Source organism: Xiphophorus hellerii, chromosome 16 (assembly GCF_003331165.1).
Source record: "Xiphophorus hellerii strain 12219 chromosome 16, Xiphophorus_hellerii-4.1, whole genome shotgun sequence".
NCBI lineage: Eukaryota > Metazoa > Chordata > Actinopteri > Cyprinodontiformes > Poeciliidae > Xiphophorus > Xiphophorus hellerii.
In genome coordinates, this window is record NC_045687.1 from 9,584,192 (window position 1) to 9,610,288 (window position 26,097).

A 26,097-nucleotide genomic window follows, 5' to 3' on the forward strand; every position below is an offset into this window, starting at 1 on the left:
TTTCAGAGGCATTATGAAACATGAAATGATTGGATTAGGTCTGATGGAGAATGAAAACCCTTTATTTGTACCTGAACTCCTGGATTTCCTTGTTGACCTGGGGGTCCTATTTCTCCGGATGGACCCTAATAACAGATAAAACTGTGGGCATACTTTGTATATAGATGTTCTTTTTTTATGACCTGTATTAATTAAAAAACATTTCTGTTTCATCAGGGAATAACACATTGACATATGTTTTTATGTTTAACTGTTAAACAAATCTCTTACATCGTTTCACATTTAACCACAAAGAACTGACAAGTAATCTGAAGCGAAGCAGAAAGACTGACCAGGTTGCCTTTTGATCCTTGGACTCCATCAATTCCACTAATCCCCTGATAAAAATAGACACATAAAAAAACATCAGATTTCATTTAAAGATACTGCAGTCTCCAGAAATATTATTTACTATAAAATAATTGCTGATTATGATTTCTCTTACCATTTGGCCAGGTTGCCCATGTGGCCCCCTTGACCCAACAAGACCACGAGAACCCTGGAGAAAAAAACAGCAAATATTCAGAAGCTAACCTGGAGTCATGATCTGGCTATGTAAGAGTGAAATATAAACCACAAATCAAAACTAAGGAGAGGGGCCAAATGTAAGGACAGCAAAACATTGACTATATATTCCTGTGACTGAACATGTCATTTTTGTATGTGTCTGCCATGAAGACTGAACTCGCTGGCTTGTGTTTGTGTGATCTGTTTCTTTTTTTTTGTGATCTGTTTCAGCCTCCCTCTTTGTAGGCTGGCCAAGCCACCTGTTCCAAAGCCACATCTGTGATCTCCTGGGAAGTGATTGATATGGAAATATAATCATTCAGGCCAGGATTTTGTCTTTTACCTTGCCGAAACTCTCTCTTTGCTTGCTCGGTCTATCTCATCTCATTCACCACCGACCGCATTTCCGTCCTCTATTTGTCTCCCGCTGTTATTCTTTTTCCTATCACTCCCTGTCTCTCTTCAAAACAGACCATTCCTTCCCAATGTTTCTGTAGTTTATCAGACTCTCCCTTACATGGTACATGGCAGCTCTATTTCCTCAAGCACTGAGAGATCCATTTGGAGAGACAAAACCCTGCTGAGCTCTAACCTCACCTACTGGGAGAAAGATAGAAGCGAGTTATAACCAATTAACCAGTTTTCACAGCAGATGCACCAAACTATGGCTTCTACAAAAATGGTGTGAACTTTTGGTCTGCTGGAAGGCTGTCAGTTTCCTGGATTGTTCACAGAAAGCAGGGAGAATCTTGATGACAGATGCTAAATGTAAGACGGAGTGCGGGGCAAATCAAATGGATTTCTTTTGATAGCTACGGCCTTTACAGTGGAAAAGTGGGGAAGTTATTCTTATTTTTTTATTATTTTTTTTTTGTCGTTGATACAGTGGCCTCTCAAATGATGATTGACACCGCTGATAGATTTGTATAAGAGCTATCAAATGAATTGACCTGGTGACGAAAACATGCAACTTTTCGCTTCTGTGCTGCAGTAGTCCCATTTTGGAGATTTGTTATCCTTTATCTTCCTATCATGTATGATAAAAAAAAAAGTTGTTGCCAAGTATTTTACAATAATTACTGTCTGAGTGTAGATATGAGCAACTGTAGCTATGTCACATTTATTTCACATAATTTATAACTCATAAGGTCAGTCAACACACATCTGTCTAACTATAATGGCAAATTTTCTGACAGGTTCTCTTTCCAATTTTAAATAGTGTCTATGTATTAATGGAAAAAAGTTATTCAAACTAATATGGTCATATGAATAGCAAACTGAACTCCTTGTTAAATCAAAAACTAACCACAGCTTATAAAAAGCTTTTAGTTGTATGGTCCCTAACTATAACCAAATGTTATGGTTAGGGAGGAGCTACTAGCATCACACAACAGAGTATATTGTTTGGAAGACAGAAAAACATCACTGCTTACAGCAAGCATGAGACATACTAATATGTTTTGTCATCAGACTGGTATAATGCCACGTTAGCCCTTTGGGTTTTACCCTGGCTCTCTAGTGAGAATCCATCTGGTGGTGGAAATGCTTTCCTTATATGGCGAACCATAAAATAATGCTCCGAACCACGCTAATGAACAACAGAAACAAGGTATAAGAGCCATTATCCACAAATAGAAAAATTGGAAATGGTGATGAATCTTCCTAGGAGTAGTTGGCCAACCAAATTTACTCCAAGAGACCACCAAAGAACCCGGATCACTATCCTGATTGGGTAAGGACGATGCTTACACTTCAACAATAAGAAAGAGACCGGGCAAAAATTGCACTAATAACCTAAATAAAAAAACAAAGGCCTTGATACTTTCAGATTAAAGGTACTGACAAGTCAAACTGAATGACTTGTAATTGAAGGAATCATAAATTCGGCTTCACACAGGAATAAGCTCTTGTTTTGTGCAGTTGGATTCTGCAGCAGGACAATGTTCCAAAGAACACCAACAAAGTCTACATCTAGACAGCTTAACAAAAAGAAAAAGGTTTTGAAGTGACTTACTCAAAGTCACACAAATCAGATTGAGATGCTAAGGAGGTTTTGTCTGATTTTAAAAAATGTTCGCTGATCTAAAGTACTTTTAATTCCACAAAAAAAGACCTAAGAGGAAAAGCAGAGTACGTATCAAGAAGAGAACCAAAATCACATTAGGGTTTGCTGTAGTGAGCTGTCCACATGATCTAAGATAAAAAATAAATAAAAAATATTTTTTCTACATCTGAATACTCACTGGTTCACCTGGTTGACCTCTTGGTCCCACAGGTCCATCAGATCCCTAGAATAAAAGGGAAATAAAATCATTAAATCCAATGCAATTCTTCAGTTTAGCCTTTAGTTTGAGAACATTTGTGTCCATAGAATCAGTTCATTAAAGAAATTTGCTGTGGGACAGATAACAATCTTCAAGCAAAGACTACCCGTCCTCTCAAAGCTAACCAAACTGTGATGAAGCCTTCATCACAGGATGGCTCTGTGCTGCCTGAGCTGTTAGCTGTCATATTTTAAAGTTTATGTTAGGAATGCACCAGCTTTTATGTGTTTTGCGAGCCTTTGTGCTAAATGAACTCCAGCCAGCAGAGAAGAGTTAATAATGCAAGAGTCGATGACTGTATTTAATCTAAGCCTGTTTAGATCTGGGATGTTTTTCCCATCTAAATGGTTTATCAAATTGATTTATTGATCTGAAAGGGATTTCCATTTTCATGTTGAGATAAAAAAAAAAACATCAAAATGAGATAAAGATTCATATTTTTTGTTTGTTGCAAGTACATTTTGACAACTTCAGTGCACTCACCTTCTCTCCTGACTCTCCAACAGGCCCATAAGGACCAGGCCTTCCTCTGTCTCCCTACAAAATAGAAGCATTAATTTTATTTATTTATTTATTTATTTATTTATTTATTTATTTATTTATTTATTTATTTATTTATTTATTTATTTATTTTTGCTCTAGCAGAAATAGCTCATTATGTTTCCTTTTAGTCTGGCCTGCCATAAAAAATCATCATAATTACTAGATAAACATTCACCTCAGGATTTATAAAGTATTTATGCATGACATGTTAATGAGTTCATATCTTAAAGACTAAATAAATACAGCAACAATGTCAAAATACCAAACAAAACTCACTATGTGTCCCTTGTTTCCTGGGAGCCCTGGCAGGCCTTCAAAACCCCTGTCACCCTGAGACATAATAAAAAAAAATGAAAGAAACAAGTGCATTAAACCTTGGAAAACACAAACACATTCGGCATTGTGTAAACATTTGCAGAATTGTCTTAAAAGTCTCCCCTGGCAGATCCATCTGCTTGGAGTGTGTGTCAAAGAAGGAGAGGGTGCTTTCAGATTAGCAGCAGGTCGGCTAAAACGCTGCTTTGACTGATAAAGACCTCGTTCAGTCAGAACCAGCATCAAGGGAGGCTGATTTATTTACTAAGCTCTTCCTGCAGCTGTTATGTGTTGAGGTGTCTGGTTGTCAATAATACGTAATAGGCTTGGGGCTGGTCGATACCAAAAGGCTTACATTAGCAAGTGGAGATCGCTGGGTACTGTTAAAATACCTTTCTGCATAAATGTGTGATGTTGCTGAATTCAAGGCTAATGAGGACCGATAAAATTAATTAACATTGACATTTTTAAGTGAGTTGATTGGGCATCATACTTTAATAGTATCTGCTGCTATTGCATTGTGGTAATATTTACCTTTGCACCTGTTTCACCAGGAGCTCCACGGCCTCCATCCACACCTGCACGTCCCTATAAGAAACTTAATCCAGTTAATGTAGGGTCTCTTTTTTTATCAGCACATTTTGCACTGTTTCAATCACAATATCCAGATAGGAAATATGCTCATCTGAGCACCTTCAGTACTCTAGATATCTCACCCTCTTGCCTGACTTTCCATTAATTCCAGGAGGTCCTGGCAACCCACGGGGTCCCTATGTAAGAGATGCAGAGGATAAAGCAAATGGAAAAGAGTGAAAAAAGGGGAGACAAGAAGACTAAACGAAATCGATATTCTGAGAAAAATCGTATTATGGAAGTGCAGAGTAAGGTAGAGAAAACAGTACAGTGGGGCCGTTGTCTCCATGGTCTCCTTTGAGCCCAGATGGACCTGGAAGACCCTACAAAATGAAACATATGTTCCCTTTTACTTGACAAGCCAAACAATGTACAATCACAACAATCAAAATTAACCCCCGTTAAGAAAAAATGTGAATTATACACTTACAGGTTTTCAGACATAAATATAAACAATCAGTGAGCGTGTATTTTGTCAGGGTTAGAGATACAATGACAGAGAGAAAGGAGTGTCTAGAGCTTGAAGCTGGAGATAAAACGTGCACCTTTAATGTTAGAAGATAGGCAAGGCATTGGGGTTTGGTTTAAATTTGATCAGAGTCACTTACCACTGGGCCTGGTCTCCCTGTAAGACCCAGTGGACCTGGAGGCCCCTTGAGTGACAGCTGAAAGAAAAACATATTTATCTATTATGTCACATTAAGCCAAACAAAATACTTCAAATTATATATGGAAGCAAACTATCAAAATATAGCAAAAATGACAATGTGATCATCAGTGATCTTTTATTATGACACCAGTGAGAGGAACCTTGGTTTGTTGCAGGATAGCTTGTGCCTGTGCCTCTTGGGGAGACACTACTGGCCCCTTCTGTGAATCACCTCCAAAGTGGAACTGTTGGCAGTGAAAGGAGAAGTCCCAATACTGAATTCCCAAATGTAAATGAAGCTCAGTCACACAGCCCCCCCTTGTGGTCATGCCAATACAAAACATTAAGGGAAAAAAGATGTGTGTGTTTTCCCAGGCATTTTGGTATGCAACAAGATCTTACTGGCAGCATTAGCAGGGTTCCTGGAGGACCTGGGATCCCATCAACCCCAGCAAGACCAGGGCGTCCCTGGGGACCCTAAAACAAGAGGACGGGAAAAGCATCAGTGATTGTGCCTCCTGTTATGGGGAGCCAACTATCTTCTGAAAACAGAAAGTAATTATGCATATGATACTATTTTAAGCGACAGACCTTTCTAATCTTGGGGGCTAGAATTTGGCAAATACTGCTCAGAGTTAGGTTAAATCTCCAGGAAATTAATGTAAGGACATGGTTGGAAAAGAGCTCACTTTAGCAGATGTTTAGTCCCATCTGCCAATGCAGATTTGAACAGCCTAGATTTCAGTGACTGCTCATTTGTATTCATGCATAGAAACTGGTGTGAGAGATAAGGAAAAAATGTTGTGTGTCATGATAGTTATTTATCTGAGGTTTTACATGGACAGGCCAGTGTTAGCTTCTTTTTTGAAAAAATCCATGCAAGAATCTGCCCATTTGACCTCTGAAGTAATAGATCAGGGTAAGATGTGTATTTTGTCATATAACTGACAAATATTTTTAACAAAATTGAGTATGGGAAAAAATATTTGTGATTATTGACTCATTCATTTTCAGCTATCTCTTTAACAATTTTATTTAGACAAAGCTATGCTTTGGATAATATGTCAAGTAAAAATATATATTTTGAGGAGACAGCACACAAATGCCCTTGGGGGTTTGTGTGCTTGTGTACTTGGGGAGGACAGCCTCTTTATCCAGGAGCTTTGGATAGAAAATAGAATTGTCTGTCATCCATTTAATTTTTGCAAACAGAACCTTGGAGTTACAGGTTCCCCAGTCGATGTTGGTTGCTATTCTTTTCCCATGGGTTTGCCAATGCAAACAAGATCTAAGAAGACAGCCCAACTTTCAAGCTAGCCTGTGTGAGACCCACAGTACTACTGCTAACCATTGCTTTTGTTTCCAGTACCTGAGCTGAAACGGAGATTCTGGATGCAGCTGCTTTCACCACCAGCTTCTGAGAGGAAACAAAACCCTAACCACGCCCTACAGCCCATTCGAACCATAGCGGAGCCGGCCATGTTGTAAGTATCTTATGCATTTATATGGTGTTTTTGCATTAAAAACTTAAGAACTGTTCAGAATGGAGCAGGTCGTGCATGCTGTGGCTAACGCTACCATAGATTTTGGATTGTTAGGACTTAATTCCAGGGAGTTTTTAAATCACCAATAGTCTACCAAGGTTGAGCTCATCTCTTTTTATGGATCTTTTCCTTAATCTTCTTGCCACTAAGTTGCATAAAATAGCAATAAAACGTTTCAAAAATGTCCCTCTTTTTAAGCTCACAGTAGCTAAGCTAAATATGGTGACAATGAGGTCACACTGATAAGAGCCAGTATTCCTGAGTGTGATGAAGAAGAATTGACCTTCCATCAAACTAAGTTCAGTTTATTCAGTTATCTTAAGTCACAATGATAAAATAGAAAATATGTAGTATTTTTATTCCAATCACATAGATTTAATGTCAATAACTTACTGTCCTAATTTATTCCAGTTACAAAATAAGACAGTCAATTTCAGTTTAATAGTCCCTCTTGTAAAAGGTGAATCTCAAATCACTGTAAACAACTGTGTCCTGCAATCTCTGATTTGTCACAGAACTGTAAGCCACACTCACCAGATCACCTGGATCTCCCCTGGGTCCTGGAGGGCCTGTTGGTCCAGCTGGCCCAGGAAGTCCCTGTAAACAGACCAGTACTTTGCCAAGAACTAACAAACATGGCTATGTTGCAATATAAACTTTACTTGAACAATAAATGTTTTTGATTCTCCAAGTGCTTAAAAAACTTTTGTAGAACTCTCCTGCTCAGCTAGTTTACGATGGTGCACCGATTTCCTCATAATCTGTGCAAGGGCACCTCAATGAATTTAAGTTTAATGTTTATGTATTTCTGGAATTCAATTTAAAAAGTGATGTATTATAAAGATTCATTACACAAATAGCTAAACATTTCAAGCACTTATTTCTAATGATTTTGTCTTTCAACTCACAAAAAAAAGCTATTTCTCAGAGCACTACAGTGTTGCATAAGACAAATAAAATATAAAGGTCTCACTAAGCCACACCTCAACCACAGACAACGACAGAAACACCTTATCTGCGTTTGTTGCTCAGTTGTCGACAATTCCAGTAAAATTTTAAGTAAAATGTTGAATTTAATTTGTAAATTAAAGTCCCAGAGTCTAGAAGAAGAGTGGAGATACACAAAATACAAGTGGGTTGAGGTGTTCAGTGTGACATTTTCACAGTCTGTGATTATTTGTGGAGTCATGCACTCTGCCGGTGTTGGTCCACTACATTTTATTAAGCCCAGCACAGATGTCCAACAGAAAATTTTAGAGCACTTCATGCCTCCCTCTATTGAAATTGTTTGAAATAAATCTCTATGTGCAAAAGTATATATAATAAGTTTATGTTTTTATAAAATATTTGAACTTTTTAATTCAACTAATTAATTAAATTCAGGAGCTGAATTGCTATTTTTATAGCAATAATTCACAACAGATTATTGTCTTGGAGGACAATAATTGGGATAATTTCAGTTCAATGTCACATACATTCCAATTGATCCTACCTATCAATTGATAGGTAGGATCCAATCACAGCTGATTAAAATCAGCTGTGATTTTAATGTAATTCATTATTCAAATCAGTTTAAAAAGTGTTAAAGAAACTCAACAGACTGCATCGATTCATTGACTTGCTGTATTCCTTCCTCCTTAATGATAAATTTTTTTAATGCATTTTCATGCGAAACATTTTTGATTTGTCATTAAGTTATAATCATTTTGATGCAGTTGTTTAATATCTGTGTCTTACCTCTGGGCCTGGTGGACCTGGGGGTCCTTCCACTAAGAAACCCTAGAAACAAACAAACTGCATGTAATGTAAATTCAGAAAATACAGCATTCTTCACTTGCACACATAACTGGAACTGCTGTACTATTAAATTGAACCCCCAGCAGCTCACCGGTTCAATAATAGCTGGTTCTCCTTTCTGGCCTTTCTCTGCTCTGAGTATAGCCTGTAGTGAAGAAACAATAGATACAAATTCCTATAAATGACTCAAAGAAAACAAGAAAAAAACCGTAACTTTCCAATTTAAGCACCAGATTTACCTCAACATCCAGTGTCTCAGCTCTTTCCCGCTCTGCAAAGTCAAAGTCATCTTCATATATTTCATATTCTTCATACTGTGTGTCGTTCAAAAAATCTTCGTATTCAAGAATATGCTGAAACGTTAGGAACTTGTTAGTGAATGAATTCATCAGGGTTTTTATTCTGGTGTGAAGTCACCTATTTTATTGCATTTTATGTGATTTGTCCTACCTCGTAATCAGTAATATTCGGAACCACAGTTACTGTAGAAACTGAGAGGTCTTCATGTAAATTTCCATAAATGTCGTCTTCATACTCCACCACCAGAGGTGAGTTCACTGCTGTGATTTCCTGCTGGCCAGCACACAGTTTCAAATGAGTCATCATGAAGGCAAACCAGAGAGCACTGAGACCTCTCTGAGAGACGCAGTGGCTCCCTGCGAAGGCAAATCTTTAAAGAACAACGAATGTTAGGGAAAAAGGGTGATTTCATTAAAATGTGTTGGATAACTGAGACAAAGGTGGGCAGTTAATTACAACACAGAAGTGTAATTAGCTGACAGACTAGAACAGATTCATGTGACAACTGGAAGAGACTGACAGAAAATGGTGGGAACAGGAAAACGTCACTTGACAAGCTGGAAATAACAAACATGGAGGAGTCATACAAAATATTTTTTTATTAGAGAGAGAAGTTAAAACCTGGTAGTATTATCACGAGTCGTTGTGGCATGTCCTTAATTAGCCACCATCCAAGCACAGAATTAATTTTGAGTGAACTTTAAGATATGTAATTACTGAGAAGAATTTTGAGATTTGCTTCTGTGTGTTTTCCAAAATTACAAATAGACATTCAGTAAAGATTAAGCACTTTTTTTTTTGTTAATTAGGATGCAATACCCGAATTTGCTGGATGAAGATGAAGATTAGGTGATGAGTAGGATGGTGCTGGTTAGTTGTGATAAGCAACTCAAGTGACAAGAAGAGGAAGAGGTGTTCGCTACGGTTAGAAGGGCAGTGTCTGGTTAGAACCACAAATGGTTGGAGGGTATTAGAGTGGATAACATCTACTGATAGATTTGTCTACCTCCTTGATAAGCTTTGATATAGGCAGTGAACTAGGCGGCACCACGGTGGGGCCCTCAGGGATGAAGTCAGGTTTATGCGTTGGCATCACCGTGGTGGTTTGGTCAGTGGGGAGAAGAGTTTCAAAGTCGCCCTCAGTTTGTGGTAGTTCTGTGGGCTGGAAAGGTTCCTGTGGCTGAAACTCAGCAGGTGTTGTAGTTACTCTGAGAAAGTCTTCCTCTGGCCCCTTCTCTTCATGCTTCTTCTTTCTGGACCCCTTCTTGCCCTTCCCTTTGCCTTTGCGTTTTCCTTTAGAGCTTTTGTGCCTCTTCTTTTTGTTTTTTTTACCTCTTCTGTCCTTCTTAGAGAGCTTACTTGGTTCAGTTGGTTGGCCACTTTGCATTAACTCAAGATGAGAGGTCTATTATCAAATGTTGAAATGCAGAGCAGAAGCAAAAGTGGAAAATGGAAAAACAAAAACAAATAGTATGGTAAATAAAAAACACAACAGAGCTCTGTTTATTCCATCCTTTGTTGATGAAAAGAATATGGAACAACTTATTAACCTGCAAACATACTTAAACAACCAGTGAAACAATAAAAGACCCTTGTGGTAACTTTTGAATAAGTTGAAGAGATTTAAAGGTCAGGTAGAAACAGGAACTTGATATAAAAACTATTAGTCATTCACTCCATAAGTCTGACCTTTACAAAGAATTGCAAAAAGGAAGCTATTGTTTAAAGGAAACCATAAGAAGTCCTGCTTGCATTTTGCCACAAGCCATACAGCTAATATGTGGAATCATGTGCTCTGTCTAGTTAAATGAGACCGAAATTTAACTATTTATCATCGTGAAGAGCTATTTGTGGAAGAAAATTTTGACTGCACATCACCATTCTCATTGTGGAACATGATAGTAAAGCCAGATGGTTGGATCAAAAGATGGAACGGGAAACCTGAAGATTTGTCTTCTTCCAGCAGGATGATGACACTAAACAATGACATGGTTTAGATCAAAGTATTTAATTCATGTTTTGGAATGACACAATTAAAACCTAGTGCTAAAACTAAATAAAGACTTGCAAATTTGATGTTCAGAGGTGTTTTTCCTCCAATCTGACTGAGTTTGAGCTACCTTCCAAAAGAGAGGGCCGAATGCAGGAGAGGCATACACCCAAAAGACATGCAGTTATTATAGCAGCAAAAATGAGTTGCTGCTGACTCAGTGCCTCTGAATACAAATGCACAACAAATCTTCAGATTTTACCTGTAAAAAAAAGCTTTTCATAGTTTTTCTTCCTCTACCAATTTCTGCTCCACTTTAAGTTGGTCTGTCACATTACATTCAATAAAGCCCTATGAAGCTTGCTTCTGTAGTGTGAGAAATATGTGCTAAAGTTGATATTTATTATCATCATATGCAATGGATTACTTTCAAAGACTTTGTGTATGATCCAACAAATGTTAAAACTATCATTGTTCCTGAAAAAGTACGTCCCTTTACTGAGAGATCTATGATGCATGTCACTTATCTGAATGGCCTGCACCTGAAAATGCTGCTGAAGGCAAAACCTGTGAAATGTGACATGTGACATGATTTAGATCTGCTGGTAAACATGGTCAGTGAGTGAGAGTGGGATGGGAAGTAGGTCAGTCTGGTGAGAGATGTGGACACGCTCTGGATTAAGAGCTTCTCATTCAGCTGTATTTAAATGAAAGGCAGCTGTGTGACTACCAAGATGGCCTCATTCTTCATTCCTTCATCGATGACCAGACGCATTGTGTGCCGTTCATTTATTTAATTATTCCTATGTACAAAACATGAGCTGAATTAAAACTATGTGCTTCCTGAAACCCGTCCACATGCACAGCTGCGTCTTTTCCCCTTATCTCTTTCATTTATCACCACAAAACCATATATAATCATCTTTATCCCTGATAAAATCTTTTTTTTTTTTTACATGCCTCGAGGAAAGAATGAGCTGTTGAGTCATTTGCTTCTGGCTTGCTGTACAGATGTGTGGTCGGATGTGTGTTCTTTTTGGCTTTGCTTTCCTGTTTTCGTGTTTTAGTGTGAGAGTGTGAGCTGCCAAAAGTGCACCTGATATTAGAAATGTTTCCATGCTGACTGTATTTCAAAACAAGCCTCAACAGCTGGTGTATTCCCTCTTTATCTCAGTACAGTTTCTTTGCAGACACACTTTGCAACACACAACTGTGTCTAATGGTAAGCTAATACTGTTTTGAGTAGTTTTATGATATGCAGGATTCACCAAACCCTTTTCAATAGCCAAGGGGACTTGGAGTCAGATGCAATAATCAGAAGCCTGCAGTGTCTCTTAGACCATATTATAAAAATCATGATCTCTAAATATCCAGTAAAATAATTTGACAATACAGGAAATTCAAAATACAGTGCAAAGTTTAAAAAAAAAACTTTCATATTTCACTAATAAGTGTTAAGAGCTATAAAGGGCAACAGCATCTTAGAGAAAATGTAGTTTCCAAACAAAGAACTTAGAAATTTCTAGATTAATTTCACATTTTACTGGAAAATACTTGGATATTCTCTGATATGAAAAAGTTGCAAACTTGCAAAAAATATACAGTACAGACCAAAAGTTTGGACACACCTTCTCATTGAATTCAATGAGAAGGTGTGTCCAAACTTTTGGTCTGTACTGTATATATAATTTTCCATGACTAAAAGCATATATTTGCAATAGATATACTCTGACATTGTGAATTCAGAAATGTGCATGGAAAATCTCAGACGTTTACTAAGATTTTAAAGTCAGACATGTCACATCTAGATATTACCAAAGTGTAAGTGGTATATTTGGGCTCTTTTCCTTGCAAATCTGGCAAATATGTGAAATTAATCTAGACCTAAACTGTGCAAACATAGTTTTTTCTGATTAGCATTGCTAGGTCTCTTGCAGTACTGACCTCCTGCTGGTCCAGAGTTTGACTGGTGTATGGCAAAGCCAAGTCACAATCTGGTATGAAGTTCACACAATAGTTGCCAGCAGCCTGGGGGTCATCCACAACCATCAGCTGCTGAATATCTCCCTGAAATCAAGAAATCAAAAATGAATGCTCAATTTAAATAAGTGATAAAAAAACTGCTACAAAGTGAAGAACCATTTTCGAAACACCTTAAGAATGGGCTGGTAATCATTTGGCTAAATCAAAGTGTCAGACTGATAAAAGTGATAGCATGGACACAGACAATTGCTCACAGTGCTCCTATAGCCCCCGGAGGGGGTTCTTTTTTGTGCAAGAAACAGTCAAAAAGCTTTCTCTCACACCCCCCTGTCAGGACCTTTAATTCCCCATTGTGCCCTCCAGGCATAATGCCAGAGCATATTTACAAACATGGACAAAGACGGCAGTGCTGCACCCTGCAGCTCTGAGCCCACAGGCTCCACTCGCTTTAGCATCTGCACACTCAACATCTCCTTATAAGAATACTGAATTCTTCGTGGCATTTAAAGGACTAGAAGAATTTTTTATTTATGCTGTGAAAGAACATTAGGTTACATCTCAAGTAATAATTGATCAAGGACAATAGTAAACTCAATGCTTCATACAGCAATGTTACAAGAAATACCACTAAAAAAGTATTTGCTCTGTTATGGATTTCATTTGTTGTTTTGTTTCACTTAAATGTTTCATATCATCAAATAAATTAGAGCAAGTATCCAAGAAAATTTGCATGAATAAATACAAAATGTAGTTTCTAATGATAGTTAAATTATTTTAAGGAGGAAAAAGCTAATGTAACTAACCCGGCCCTATGTGAAAAAACTGCAATTGTACCCGTGTTAAATCATGATTTAACTCTGATGAATAGAATATTTTGGAAAGCTGAGTTAAATTTTACAAGTCATAATCAAGCCTGATTACTGTTAGACTGTATAATGAACATGTAACCCTAAATAAACCTGGAAGAAAACTTGAAGTTAGCCAGGGGGTCTCAGTCTTTTAATAACATGAATCACCTCAGCAAGTTCTCCAAGTCCTGAAACTTTGACAGATATTTTAAAGTATCAGTATTACAGGACCTGGCCATCTTAATTTTAGAGTTTCATCATAAAAACAAAAGAGGAAAAAAAATCCTATATATTGAATATACTGTAGTTTAATAGTGCATTCCATTTTCACTTAGAAGTTCAAAGTTCCAAGTTTGAATTGAACAATTAACAGAAATGACACTGTAGTTTAAAATCTGATTCAGGAAATTGGTAGTTTCTAACTTACCATAACCTGAAAATCCAATGTGGCAGCCATGTTTAAAACCCTCAAAATACTTAGCATCAAAATTTTTCTATTTGTACTTCTGATTATTTGTTTCTCATTAAATCTTTCTTACTGAGTACTATGCAATGTGCTGCAGTAAATATCTCTGCAGCTTCTTGAGTTCAGAAGCTGCAGAGAAATGCGTAGTTGTTAGCTTGCACTGTTAACAGTAGTTAGCCACATCACTGAGCACAAGAATTCACAAATCTGTTTTTTAGGAAAAGGAAAATGGTTCCTTTGAATTTGATGTCAAATCCAGATTCAAGTTCTAACATCAAAGCTAAGTGGCACCATAGTTTAAATGTTTCCCTGCTTTAAAACGCCTGATTCAGCTGATTGTAGCAAAGAAACGCCTAAAACATGCAGGGCCATGTGCCTTGGGGACCAGGGTTGGGAAACACTGATCTAAAGCACTGTAGGCCTCAGTTTAGCTCAGTGTTCATGATCCAACAGCAGAAAACAGACTGGGTAAAACTGGCATTCATGGAGTTTCATCTGCTGTAAAATATCTTGACAATCTCCACAACATTCTGACACATATTGTGTGCACTAACAAGCCAAAGCTGTAACTTTTGGCAAGTTGTTCGTCTCTCTACATTTAGCATTAAACTAACAAAGCATTTTACAAACAAGCATCACAAGAAAAGTCAATCATGGAAGTTGTAGCGTGATACAATGTGGCTCCTTTTAATGGGACTCCATTAAGACCAGTGCAATTTACCACAACAGATTGAACCATAAAATATTATTAATGCCTGTTGTTTACACCAAGTGTGACACAAACAGATACCAAATTTAGGGGGTAATAAAATTTTCACACATTATGCTATGTTGGTTTGGATGCCTTTTTTACTTTATAAAAGAAATAATCGCTTGAAAACAGCAATTTGTTATATTTTCTGACACTAATATTTATTTTATGACCTGAAAGATTTAAGTGTGAAAAGAAATGAAAAAAGAGGATAGAGAACCGGGGATGAATACTTTTTCACAGCTCTGTGAAATCCAGATTTGTTTCTGAATTTAATTGTAAAATAATTATTGGGAAAATGTTAAAAAGTAAAAGTCAAAAGGTCACTTTGCTTGCTGTTTGACAGCAGTATACTAGTGAAAGGAATCACACCCTTTGTAAGCATAACTGTCAGGTGAAATGGTAAACTGGGACAGCTGAGCAGGAATGTGGGATAAATTATATTTGATTGAAACCGTGATATTGTTTTAATTAATGTCCCATTGTAATCTCTTTTACTGGATTTAGCAGCCACAGGTCAAATAAATCCAAAGTAATAACATCACTGTTTCACAACACCTGAAACAGCTCAAGACAACCTTTGTCAGCAAAAAATGGTCATGCATAGTCTTAACTGCAGAGCAAAAGGATAAACCTAGGATTGACTATTCAAACCGCATTTTATGCTTTCAAAACATCAAACATGAAAGGAGTACTTATCCAATTATTCTTCCTGTTTTGGCCACAAGCCAGATCCAAGGAAATAAAATGTTTGCACTCAAAGGTGAGAGACAAAGGAGAAAGAAAAGCAAATGGGAGCTAATTCTAACTAATCCAATCACAATTTGAAATCAAAGAAAATTCTCATCTGCACTTTTCTTGTGTTTTTAACCCCTCTTGAAAAGCACAAGTCATAAAGCTAATGTGCTCCATACTCTGTTTAGTATAAGGCCCGACATCTGAAGAGGAATTGCATAAAGAAAACACATCATCTGAATTAGCATTCAGTTTTTGTGTTGTTTTTTTTGGCAAACACTATGTTGTTTTTTTATCCACTGCCTCCCTAAAAGCCTGCAATCATATTCACCCATGTCAGAAGAAACTGAACTCTCAGTGAGGAGGAGCAGTAAGGCCTTCTGACATGCCTTAATCAGATCAGGAAACAATCCCTTCCTGCACAATATGTGGATAAAATAACAAGAGTTAAACTTTTTTTGCCTAAGTTGCAACAATTGCTACATCTAAAAAGCTGACAACCATGTTGAATAAGTTTTTGATGGTGCAAACATCACATTTGCTCCACAATGTTATGCACTGTAATAGTTGTTTCAACATGCAGAGCACACTAGGCCAATAACTCTCTTATTGCTTGTACTGTTTGAAACAGAATGGATCAAAATTTCCTAACAATGCAATCCAGGTTTGGATCTTATCTTCACAGTCCGTGTACTGGAGGCATACAGCAGCCAAAACTAAAACACAGCAGGGCCAAATTGATGTTTATTTTACTGCAACTCCAAGCAAAAATACTGAGTTTGTGTAGCAGTTTGTAGGCAATCTGGAACCAATAGGCGGACCACAGTCCCTGTGCTCCCACACTAAGGTCCCATGATGGGAGAACTGGGCCAGAACATTGGCCACCTCCCCAGAACCAGGGCCTGGGAACAGAGGCCCAGAGGTCAGCCTGCTTAACTTCTCTCCCTGTGGTACCAGCCTCACCCAATATATAGAACTCTGCTGTTGAAATACAACATAAAAATTAAAAGAATACACAATTTAATTTAAAACACAAAAAGGGAAAAAACACAGAGACCAGTAAGGGGGTTCTTTAGTTTAGAATTAGAATATACAGTATATATATATATATATATATATATATATATATATATATATATATATATATATATATATATATATATATATTTGACCTCAAAACGTTTATTGACTGACATAAAGGATGATTTGGATGACACATAATACAGATTGACTTTAACGTATTAGTCATAACCACAAATCGGATGTGATCATCATCATGACTCTTTGCATAAGATGATAAATTAGGGCATCAGAGTGTTTTTGGACCAAAGCCAAAAATTAAGAGGTCTTGGTTACTTTTGAAACGGGAAATTTATGCTGCCCACAAGGAGACACATTTCTCAAGTGGGATTTAAAGTAATTACATAAACTGGAAAGCTACAGTCACTGTCTACAAGGGAGGGGGGTGGAGGTGAGGGGAACAGCGTGGTGTGCCCTTATTTAACCTCAGGCAGCTGATGTTAATTAAGGGCACAAATGGTAAGATGTTAATTTGTGGGCAAAGGTAAAACTGAAGTGTTGACAATGCATACAAACCCAAAAAGCTACAAGTTCATAAGAAGACAATATGCAAAAAAAAGAAGAAAGAAACTAATAAAACCATATCAAGCAAGAAAAAATCTGTTTGCAAATAAGTATTCTGATCTATAATTTTTTTTCAGGAATTTCTATTGCTTTGTTGTCATTGCAACTAAGAATAAAAAAACTCCCCCTGCACATTCACAAAACCTTTTAACAGGTACAGAATCTTATCTTATGCCTCTATCTTCCATTTTCTTCTGTACGCCATTAGGAGGACTCTGAGCCCTGAGGACATGGAAGGGGAAGGGGCTTGAGCTGATCTCAATTTCATGCTGTTGGTTAGAGATTTAGTTGGGCCTCATTGGGAATGACAATGGAGAAGGTTGAGTATTATCATGGGAAGCACAGAGAATGACTGACAGTAAAGGTTACAGCAGTGAAAAAGGGAGCTGGTGAGACTCAGAGTTTGATTTGATACTCCCCGAGTGAGCTTTGCTGCATATTAATACATATGTGGCCATTCATGTTAATGTAAAAAGCCTGCCTGTTTCATTTTGCAGAAATCCCTTAAATAGTAGAGATTAAGCTATTTATTGTTGCAGTCACACTACCAAGATTCCCCATGTGAAAAGTCAGATCTTTAAATTAAAGCTGGCATTATTTTTTGGCTTTGCATGAAAATTAAACTGGATAAGTTACCATTTTCCTTCTTAAACATAATATTTTCTTCTGACAGTCATTTCTTTACAGTAACAATTGACAAACAACTCATATGTCACCCACATTCTACAAAATTATCTTAACAAATTGTTTAAAGCCTCGAAGTCTGAACTTGATTCAATTTTGTCATTTTATAACCACAAACTTTTTGCACTTTATTGTGATTTTGTGTGATAGATCAACACAAAGTATGGTGTGACTGTAAACTGTTAGGAAAAGAACAAATGATTTAATTGTTTTTATAAATAAAAAAATTGACAGTTCTCTTAAAGCTGCAAGTCTATTTTCAATTACCAAGATTACTCTGTAGTTAGTGTAGCACTTTCTCACTTTCACAGCAAAACATCCCCGGAGTGTCAACTGGTATCTATCATGTTTAACAGTGGCAATTGTATATTCTGGGTGATGTGTAGCTCTAGCTCTGTCCATAAAAGAGCATTCAGCATATAAACCAAAGGGTTCAAACTTGAAATGTGTTTAAAAGTGTAACAAATATATTTGCTACACTTTAGATAAGCTCCGCTTTTGCTTTTCAACGTCTTTCTTATTGCCACACTTCCTAAAAGGCCACATTTCTGCAGCATACCATTAATAGAACCTATGCAGCTTCTCCAGAATTACCATGGGCCTATTCTCTGCTTCTTTAATTAATTCTCTCCTTGCTCAAGCTGTGAGTTTTTAACAACATATGTCTCGTGCGTTGTTTGGACTTCATGAAGCTTTTTGGTCACTGATCTTCTCAAGCAAACATCTGAAATCATCACAAAACACCTGTATTTAAATACTTAGATTATATTACAAATCTGCATTATGATTACTAATTAGGTGACTTGTTAAGGCAACTGGTTACACTGGAAAGGATATTAATTTAAAAAGGCATTGACTACAATTTTTTTATATATATAAAACCTTTTTACAAGCATGTGTTGTTTCCTTACCACTTCCGATTTATCCATTACCTTGTGCAGATATATTGGGTATATCTTTTATTCTTTAGAAATTAAGTGTCATTTTGTGGTTTTAATGTGACAAAATGTAAAAACAAATCCCAGAAGAAGGAAGTTACTGTAGATCATGTTCAATGGGATCTATGTGGCAGTACTAATAGAAGTTGCAAATTCCCAAGTTGCCATAATTAAACTGGAACTGTGTAGATATAAGTAAGAAAAAAATCAATTAAAATATTGTTTAAAAACTGGTGCAGTGGAACACATAATCTAACTATATTAATAACTAGTTTAAATCCCTGTTGTTTAAACTACTTGACCATTTTAAAACCACATATGTTTGTAGCACTTTAGATAAGCTCCACTCCATCTGGTTGTTTTTTTAAAACAACCCTGAGAGGTTTCCAAATGAAAGAATAAAATAGGTCATGCATGATCACTAGGAAGTCCCCAACTGAGCCTTGTCATTTAATGTAGACTATATAACCCCAGCAGAATAAGCTTCCCACACACATGCAACACAAAAATAAGAGACGTAAAGTTTTAGACAATTTCTTTTGTTTAAACCACCACAAAAATTCACTCAGAACACAGAACTGCTGCTGCTTAGAGGGTCACAGCACACAATACAATCACATTGTTTATTCTTAGTATCTGCCAAACCAGATCTGCTGAGAAGAGATCTAAACATAATAGAAAAAAAAGCAGTAGAGTAACTATGAGTCCGACCCTGAAATGAACTGTTTTCATCTATTTTGTGGTCATGCTCTTTCATAATCTCGTACCTCAAAAACTTCTTCATCCAGCAGCCGTGTTCCAAAAACAATAACTCCCTCAGTGCTGACCACAGCATCGTCCCCCCGTTGCAGATCCAGAGTTTCCACCTTCTGGCAGTCCAAGTAAAGGGTCACAGTCTTGTCGAGAACGCTGTACGCTATCCTGTGCCATCTGAAACATCAGCCAGAAAGAATTAACACAGGTTAGTTCTTAAAGGAGGAGTTTATTTGTTTGTGTCCATAGAAAATGCCTAATTTATCCCAAGTTTTTAACATATATTGCAAAGCATTTAGACAAGATAATTTGACTATGAATCTCATGTTGAGTTTGGTTAAGATTAATAGAATTAACACATGAAATCAAACTAACAGCTTAGTTCTGTCAGATCACTTGGTGTCATATTTAACAGGGAGGATAAGGCCTTCATACTACCCACTTTCCATCTGCTGTGTTGATCTTCCTGAAAATAGGATACTGTTGTGGAGTGGGCTGCCCATGCTGGTCTTCGTACACAAAGACAGGGGACCGACCCACCTCGAGCCCCACCTGCTGCACCCCTTGGTCATCATACACTGAAAAAAGGAAGAACTGGGAGCCCTTTTTAGCTCTTACGGTAGCCATCAGGGAGAAATTCTCAGGAAAAGTGGAATCTGCAGGTGGAGGAGCAGAGAGGAGAGTTGTTAAGAAATGAAGAGCGGGGCACAGCAGGGAGCACGCATTTCATCACCTGCTGGGAAGGACCTAGATAAGGATAATGATGAAAAATATTAACCATGAAAAGACGAAGTGTAGAAGGGGGGAAAAGTAGGTGAGGGTCTGTCACATATATTATGCTTTACAGAGTCAACATTCGCACATATTCTGTACATCTTAATGTTTTCAGACATTAAAGGAAATGATTGAGAGCCCCATGGTTGAAGTGGATTAAGAGGATTTTCTGTGTGTTGTCATATAGAAGGGGAAAAAAAGTCTAGACAGTACCATGGAATAGCTGTTTAGTGGGAGTGCTGAGCTGGATCTTTTTGATCTTGTAAGCCAGGTCCGCCTCCTCGGTGCCCCTCCTGCTAGTGCAGAAACCAGCCTCCAAGGAAACCCCCTCCATGTTCTCTGACAGCCCGAGAACTCGCAAAACATCAACAGGATCAGCTGTGAATGGAAACCAAGAGAAAATGAACCATCTGTCCATGGTATTAAAGGAATCTGAGAAAACATGGAGTTATTTCATGCTCACACACTCGTAAATTCAGCCATTTCACACAACTTAATGCACTTTAATAAATTATGTCTTGGTGTCTGTTTGTCCCTCCATCTAACATTGCATGAAAAAAAAATTTACAAAACACTTTAAGACAGAAAGTGTTGTAGCATATGGGAGAATGCTTTTATCTTGTCAGCTCAAAACTACAATTCTGCCTTTGCGACAAGCCGCTTTTTTGTCTGGCTCAGCTAAATACTAGTTGTTACTTGTCCGATGAGCAGGTCTTATTGTGGCTGGTAGCTGGTTTTAATGTGTGGTGCCTTCCTGCTTCCTGTGAGTCAATAAAAAAGATGAGGTCCCCTGCGATGTGGTGGCAGGTGGTCTGGCTTCTGTGGATGTTATTATAGCATAAGAGGTGGTACCCAGACTAACCTGTAATTCTGTAATTCTCTAAGTACAGCTGACACCTGCACAGATCCCCCTGTGCCAGCCAACAATGACACATCTGGATTCCATTTAAATTAATCTACACCAGTCATCCTCAGTTTTACATGCCACAAACAAATAAAGGAATGAGTTATTTTTTTCATTTTGTATTTTTTGCAAGCCCAGTAACATAACAATTGTTTAAATGCATTTTCTGAACCATAGATGATCAAATAATGTTTATTACAGTAACTTTATCCCCTACAGATAAGGGATTCCTTCAAGACGTCAGATTCCCTCCTTTCAATGAGCCTGTGTTTTATTTGCAATTCGCTGCTCATGTTATTAGATGTCTGCTGATAAAGTGCAGTCGTGAGCATTAGCCAGGATCAGAGCTTTGTGCGCAGCCAGTCTCCCACCAGCTGCTACAGAGCGTGGCTCAGCACTTTGCATTCCCAGCATCTGAAATGAGGATCCTAAACCCAAATTGCCTCCTGAAACTCTTGCTGCTCAGAGTTTGCCTTTTATTCTCCTCGTTAATTAAACATGTGGGGAGAGTTTACTATTGCCCAGACACCGCTTGGAGAAAAACACAGCATTACATTTTATGGCTTTATTTATTTGCAAAGCAGACTCCGTCTTTTTTTTTTTTTCCCAAACATTTTTAACAGCTCCATCGCCCTCAGCTACCTCACATTAGAGGTTGTTGGTAGATAAGGCAATAAATTCTAACTATGTTCAACAATAGAAAACATGATCTGATGGGGCAAATGTTGACTATATAAAGAGTAATACACACCATTCAAATCAAATCATTACAGAAATAGCAGAAAATGGCAAAAACTAAAGCATTTCTTTAGCTTGAACAGTAAAGTACTGTTTGAAAAGCTTCAGTTGCAAAATAATCAATTCAAGTATGGCTGAAGCTAATTTTAATCAAGCTTATGTTTTATAAATATCCACATCATGCAATTTTGTACAATACACCTGAGAAGTATCTTCTCCTGCAAACTTTTGCTGACAATTGAATCCAAAGTCCGGAGGCCTCAGTGTGATACACAGCAGAATTTTTCTTCTTATATAATATATTTCTGCAGGAAGTCAGCGTTTTGGTGGCACTGGGAAATTTATTGACAATGAAAGAAATATTTTGTGTGGGCTACTGTTTGCAGTCATGTAGCAGAGCTGTGATGGGCCAAAAAAAACCTGCCAGGACAGCAAAAAAAGAGACAGCTTGGACTTTGTCGTAGGCCTTTCAGAGATTTCCTATAACTGTCACTTTCCAGAGGTAAAGTGCTAATTCAGCAGTGGTTAAATATTGCATGTACTTATAAATACATGAGTACATGCATTGCTCTGTTAGGCAGAGCAATGCTGATACTTGAACTACTTAATGGACGAAGGATTTTTTTAAACTAGCTTGATCATTTTAATTGCAAGTATAAAGTAAATAATGCCTAGCAAACCAAGACCAGTTGGTTTTATTTGAACTGTTAAAACAGTAAGTAAATAATTTGCCACAGCATAAATACAAAACAAACCCGTAACCTGATTTTTTTTGTTATGAGCAGTATGCGCATTTTGTCACTAAACTAAAAGTTAGCTTTTCCTCTCCCCAAACATCAGAATCCAATTCAAGTCCAAAACAATTGACAGTGAGGAAGAGAAGTCATAAGGCCCTGATGTTTGTAACATTGCTCCCTTGTGATGATCCTAAACAGAAGCAACATGGGGTTAATTAATTTAAAAGAAGCTGACCGCCAAACTATATCAGCACCTGACAAAGTTACTTTAATCTTATCTATTTGGACTATCCAACAAAGGCATAAAGCTGTAAGTTTTGAATGTTACCATTTTCTCCAATTACGTTTGAGGGTGACAAAAGATTGTTGACCTCTAACACTCGTATATCAATAAATGAATAATAAAAATCTGTAACTAACTCACAAAGAGACATCTGAAGCAAGCAGCAGACACTGTGTGTTTCCAATAAGTAGTCAGGGTGACACCTGTAATTAGATTTGGGTGGAATCATAAGATTCCAACAAACCAATGTACAAAAACCTCATTGGTATGGGTGTGTGTGATGCTGAGAACCTGGATATAAAATATCCACCAACCTGTGGAGACGTCAGTGTAAAAGCTGTTGATGCAATGTGAAAAGCTTATTAAAGAGTTTTACCCTTGTAAAATAAAAACAGCCTATTCCACACAAGCATCAAGAAAAAAAGCCCAGAGAAATGGAAGGCTGCCTTTAGAAGTTTGGATACGCGCAGACATCAGTGAAAGAATGTTATCGTTTCCATGCTTAAGATCCATTAAGTCAGTGTGAGTTATATAAATTCTAACAGCTTCTTTACCTTTCCTGCAGCACTGTCTGAACAAGTTTCACTCGCATCTCATTATTCTTTGTTGCAATGTCCTTACCTCCCCTTTCAACTTATGTCAATTCAGAGAAAGTTGGGAAGGTTGAGCAAGGATGAAAAAAAAAGATCCAAATCTTCAAAAGTTCTGGAATTCTACTGATAAATAAGCTGTGCATGAAGCAACTGTGCTACATGACTTAAATTTCACAAACTCTCCATGGACCGGGGTGTTTTTTAACTACAGTAAATGTCAAAGTACTTGGGAAAGAGCTAAAATATCCAGCCTGCTCATAGATGTTTTTGCAAAACATTCAAATACAGCAAATTGAATGTTGGGAGGATGCAGAAAATGCACATATAAAGCTGAAACAAACTTGCAGATTCTTACTTTCTCTAAGCACGCTTTTTCTTCCCATTGTACTTTTATCTGGGAGATAACCAGTGGCTTTGACATACAAGCTTTATTAGGCAGAGAATATTTGAGCAGTCTGTCTTACAGATTGCATCCTGTTCCCAAGAACTGATAGTGAACACTCTTTATGTGTAGATCTTATGGTCTATTCTCTCTCTGTCCTGTGGCGACACAACTCCATTTCAGTCATCCATGGACATAATGTGTGCTCTGTGATTCTAAAGCAAATGTCTCCGAAGACATTCTTTATGACTCACACCACCTACACTCCAAACCCTCCCTGAGAACACCCCGCTCTCATAAAGACAGTACTACACTGTCAACAGTGATTGCATTTGCGAACTGGGAGAAATTTAACAAAAAATGAAGCCAAGAGGAGATCTGCGCACTTAAATATTCCCACCGTATCTTCGACCACACCCTGGAATGAGAGGAGGGAAAGAACTGACATTTACACTTTAAATAACACAAGATGCTCAGATTAGATCAGCTGATGAAAAATACATGTTTGGATCAAGAAGAAATAAAAATCTGCTCAGTGAAATTAAATTGTCTGTAAAAAGTGCAGCAGAAAGAGAATGTATTTTAAAAAAAAACGGTCCAAGGGCGCCAAGCTCTCTAAAAGATGGTGATTAACAATGAAAAATTGATGAAAGATCCAGTGCAAGTGGTTGAATAAATCTAGACACATTTTCTCTCAGGCACTGGGAAGCGATAATTTAATTAGAACAGGATGTGACCCTTTGTCTGGGTTACATCTGTGTGCAGACAAGAACACTGCAAGTTAAGAGGAACTAATACATGTAACACAGATTAAAAAGTAAAAAACACAAATGATCTTGACAAACTGAGCACATGATCTACATTAACTGTTTATATCTACTGTAGCTTGATTAAGTCAGCTTTAGGGGGAAAAATAACATGGAACATTTTGTCTTGTTAAAACTACTTTTGAATTTCTGTTGCTTTATGTGTGACACACGCAATAAATGTGAAGAATTTTTTAAAAGGTATATTCTAAATATGAGAAATGTAGATTAAGCCATTTGTTTTGTATTATTATTCAAATGTAGTGATACACTGCAGTATAAATGTTAAATGTCCATCTGTTTATGTAATAGATGAACATGTATTTGTTATTATCATTATCATCATTACTTTATAAAGATCCCTCCGTTTATTATGTACTTATTATAACGGCAGGATCACAAGGGGTGCTGGTGCCTATCTCCAGCAGTCAATTTAAAGACCAATTAAGATTTTAAATCTCATTTAAAATCTCATTTGTCCTGGACAAAAACAGCACTAAAATACAGTACACATAAAATTCTACAAATGATAAAACATCAATGAGCAACAAAATCTAAATAAAAAGGAAGGAGTCATTTAACACATGTAAGAGTGTAGTCAAATAATTAATCTATCAAACATTTGCATTCAAATCTTTGACAATTAAAATTAAAATTAAAACAGAGAAACAAGTTCATTCATAAATAAGGGGCAAGATACTTGAATGCATACAATGACAGCCACAAAAAGCATGTATGATAATCATACCCACTACTGAATAATGTAGGTCAGGAACTCTGTTGAGTTTTTAGAGCTAATAGCTCCACATCCATATCAGTTATCCTTTTGGTGTTGAAGCAAGAAGATTTGTGAGGAATCTGTTACATGATTCCTTCCAGTTCACGTCAGCACCACATTCTTGAATCTCCGCAGATTTCCATGATCTTGTTTTGTTCCTCCGCATGATGAGCTGACAGGCCAATAGCTACTTGGCCCACAGAGAAAACACCTGCCCCTCAAGGCCCTGAACCAAACAGCCGCCCCTCAGAAGAACCCAAATTTAAACTTCTGGACATATGACGACATTCTTGAGCAATAAGTGTGTCATTTCTGTATGATTTCCTTTGCCTGTTTAATGTTAAAACTACCTGACAATAGTTTATTTTACTCTAAAATGCTAAAAGGAATCACAACTTCTCACCAATAGGAAAAGAAGCACAAATTAACAAGTGATCAGACAGAGTTTCATACAAACCAGACAGAGTCAGTAATGATTTTTCATTTCTTTGTAATGTCCTTTAACCCTTCCACAGAGTATTAAATATATTTTCAAAATATATTTTTGTTTGGTCTATCTAAAATTCTTTCTTTTTTTGTTGCTATTGTTGCTCCTGTTGTGAGTTCATTACAGGGCAACACTAAGACACACAGGATAAACAACCATGCAATTTAGGGCA

At 37.2% G+C, this 26,097-nt stretch overlaps 1 protein-coding gene across 3 annotated transcripts in view; it reads right to left on the bottom strand.

Moving 5' to 3' along the window:
- The window catches only part of col5a3a (collagen, type V, alpha 3a), a 52,556-nt gene that overhangs the window by 23,276 nt on the left and 3,183 nt on the right, over positions 1–26,097 (bottom strand). Inside the window, exons 2-23 of one of the 3 annotated variants that reach the window (XM_032587168.1) lie at positions 20,431–20,595; positions 19,886–20,099; positions 19,458–19,620; positions 12,586–12,708; positions 9,658–10,056; positions 8,802–8,921; positions 8,591–8,704; positions 8,443–8,496; positions 8,292–8,333; positions 7,089–7,151; positions 5,413–5,487; positions 5,172–5,255; positions 4,970–5,026; positions 4,631–4,684; positions 4,445–4,498; positions 4,263–4,316; positions 3,690–3,743; positions 3,354–3,407; positions 2,790–2,834; positions 485–538; positions 333–377; positions 72–125 (exon numbers count right to left, since the gene is read on the bottom strand). In XM_032587168.1, the coding sequence (XP_032443059.1) occupies positions 72–125; positions 333–377; positions 485–538; positions 2,790–2,834; positions 3,354–3,407; positions 3,690–3,743; positions 4,263–4,316; positions 4,445–4,498; positions 4,631–4,684; positions 4,970–5,026; positions 5,172–5,255; positions 5,413–5,487; positions 7,089–7,151; positions 8,292–8,333; positions 8,443–8,496; positions 8,591–8,704; positions 8,802–8,921; positions 9,658–10,056; positions 12,586–12,708; positions 19,458–19,620; positions 19,886–20,099; positions 20,431–20,595 (2,141 nt within the window). Of the gene's footprint in view, positions 1–71; positions 126–332; positions 378–484; positions 539–2,789; positions 2,835–3,353; positions 3,408–3,689; positions 3,744–4,262; positions 4,317–4,444; positions 4,499–4,630; positions 4,685–4,969; positions 5,027–5,171; positions 5,256–5,412; positions 5,488–7,088; positions 7,152–8,291; positions 8,334–8,442; positions 8,497–8,590; positions 8,705–8,801; positions 8,925–9,657; positions 10,057–12,585; positions 12,709–19,457; positions 19,621–19,885; positions 20,100–20,430; positions 20,596–26,097 lie in introns of all 3 variants that reach the window. The other 2 variants (XM_032587167.1, XM_032587169.1) reach the window with 2 other exon arrangements.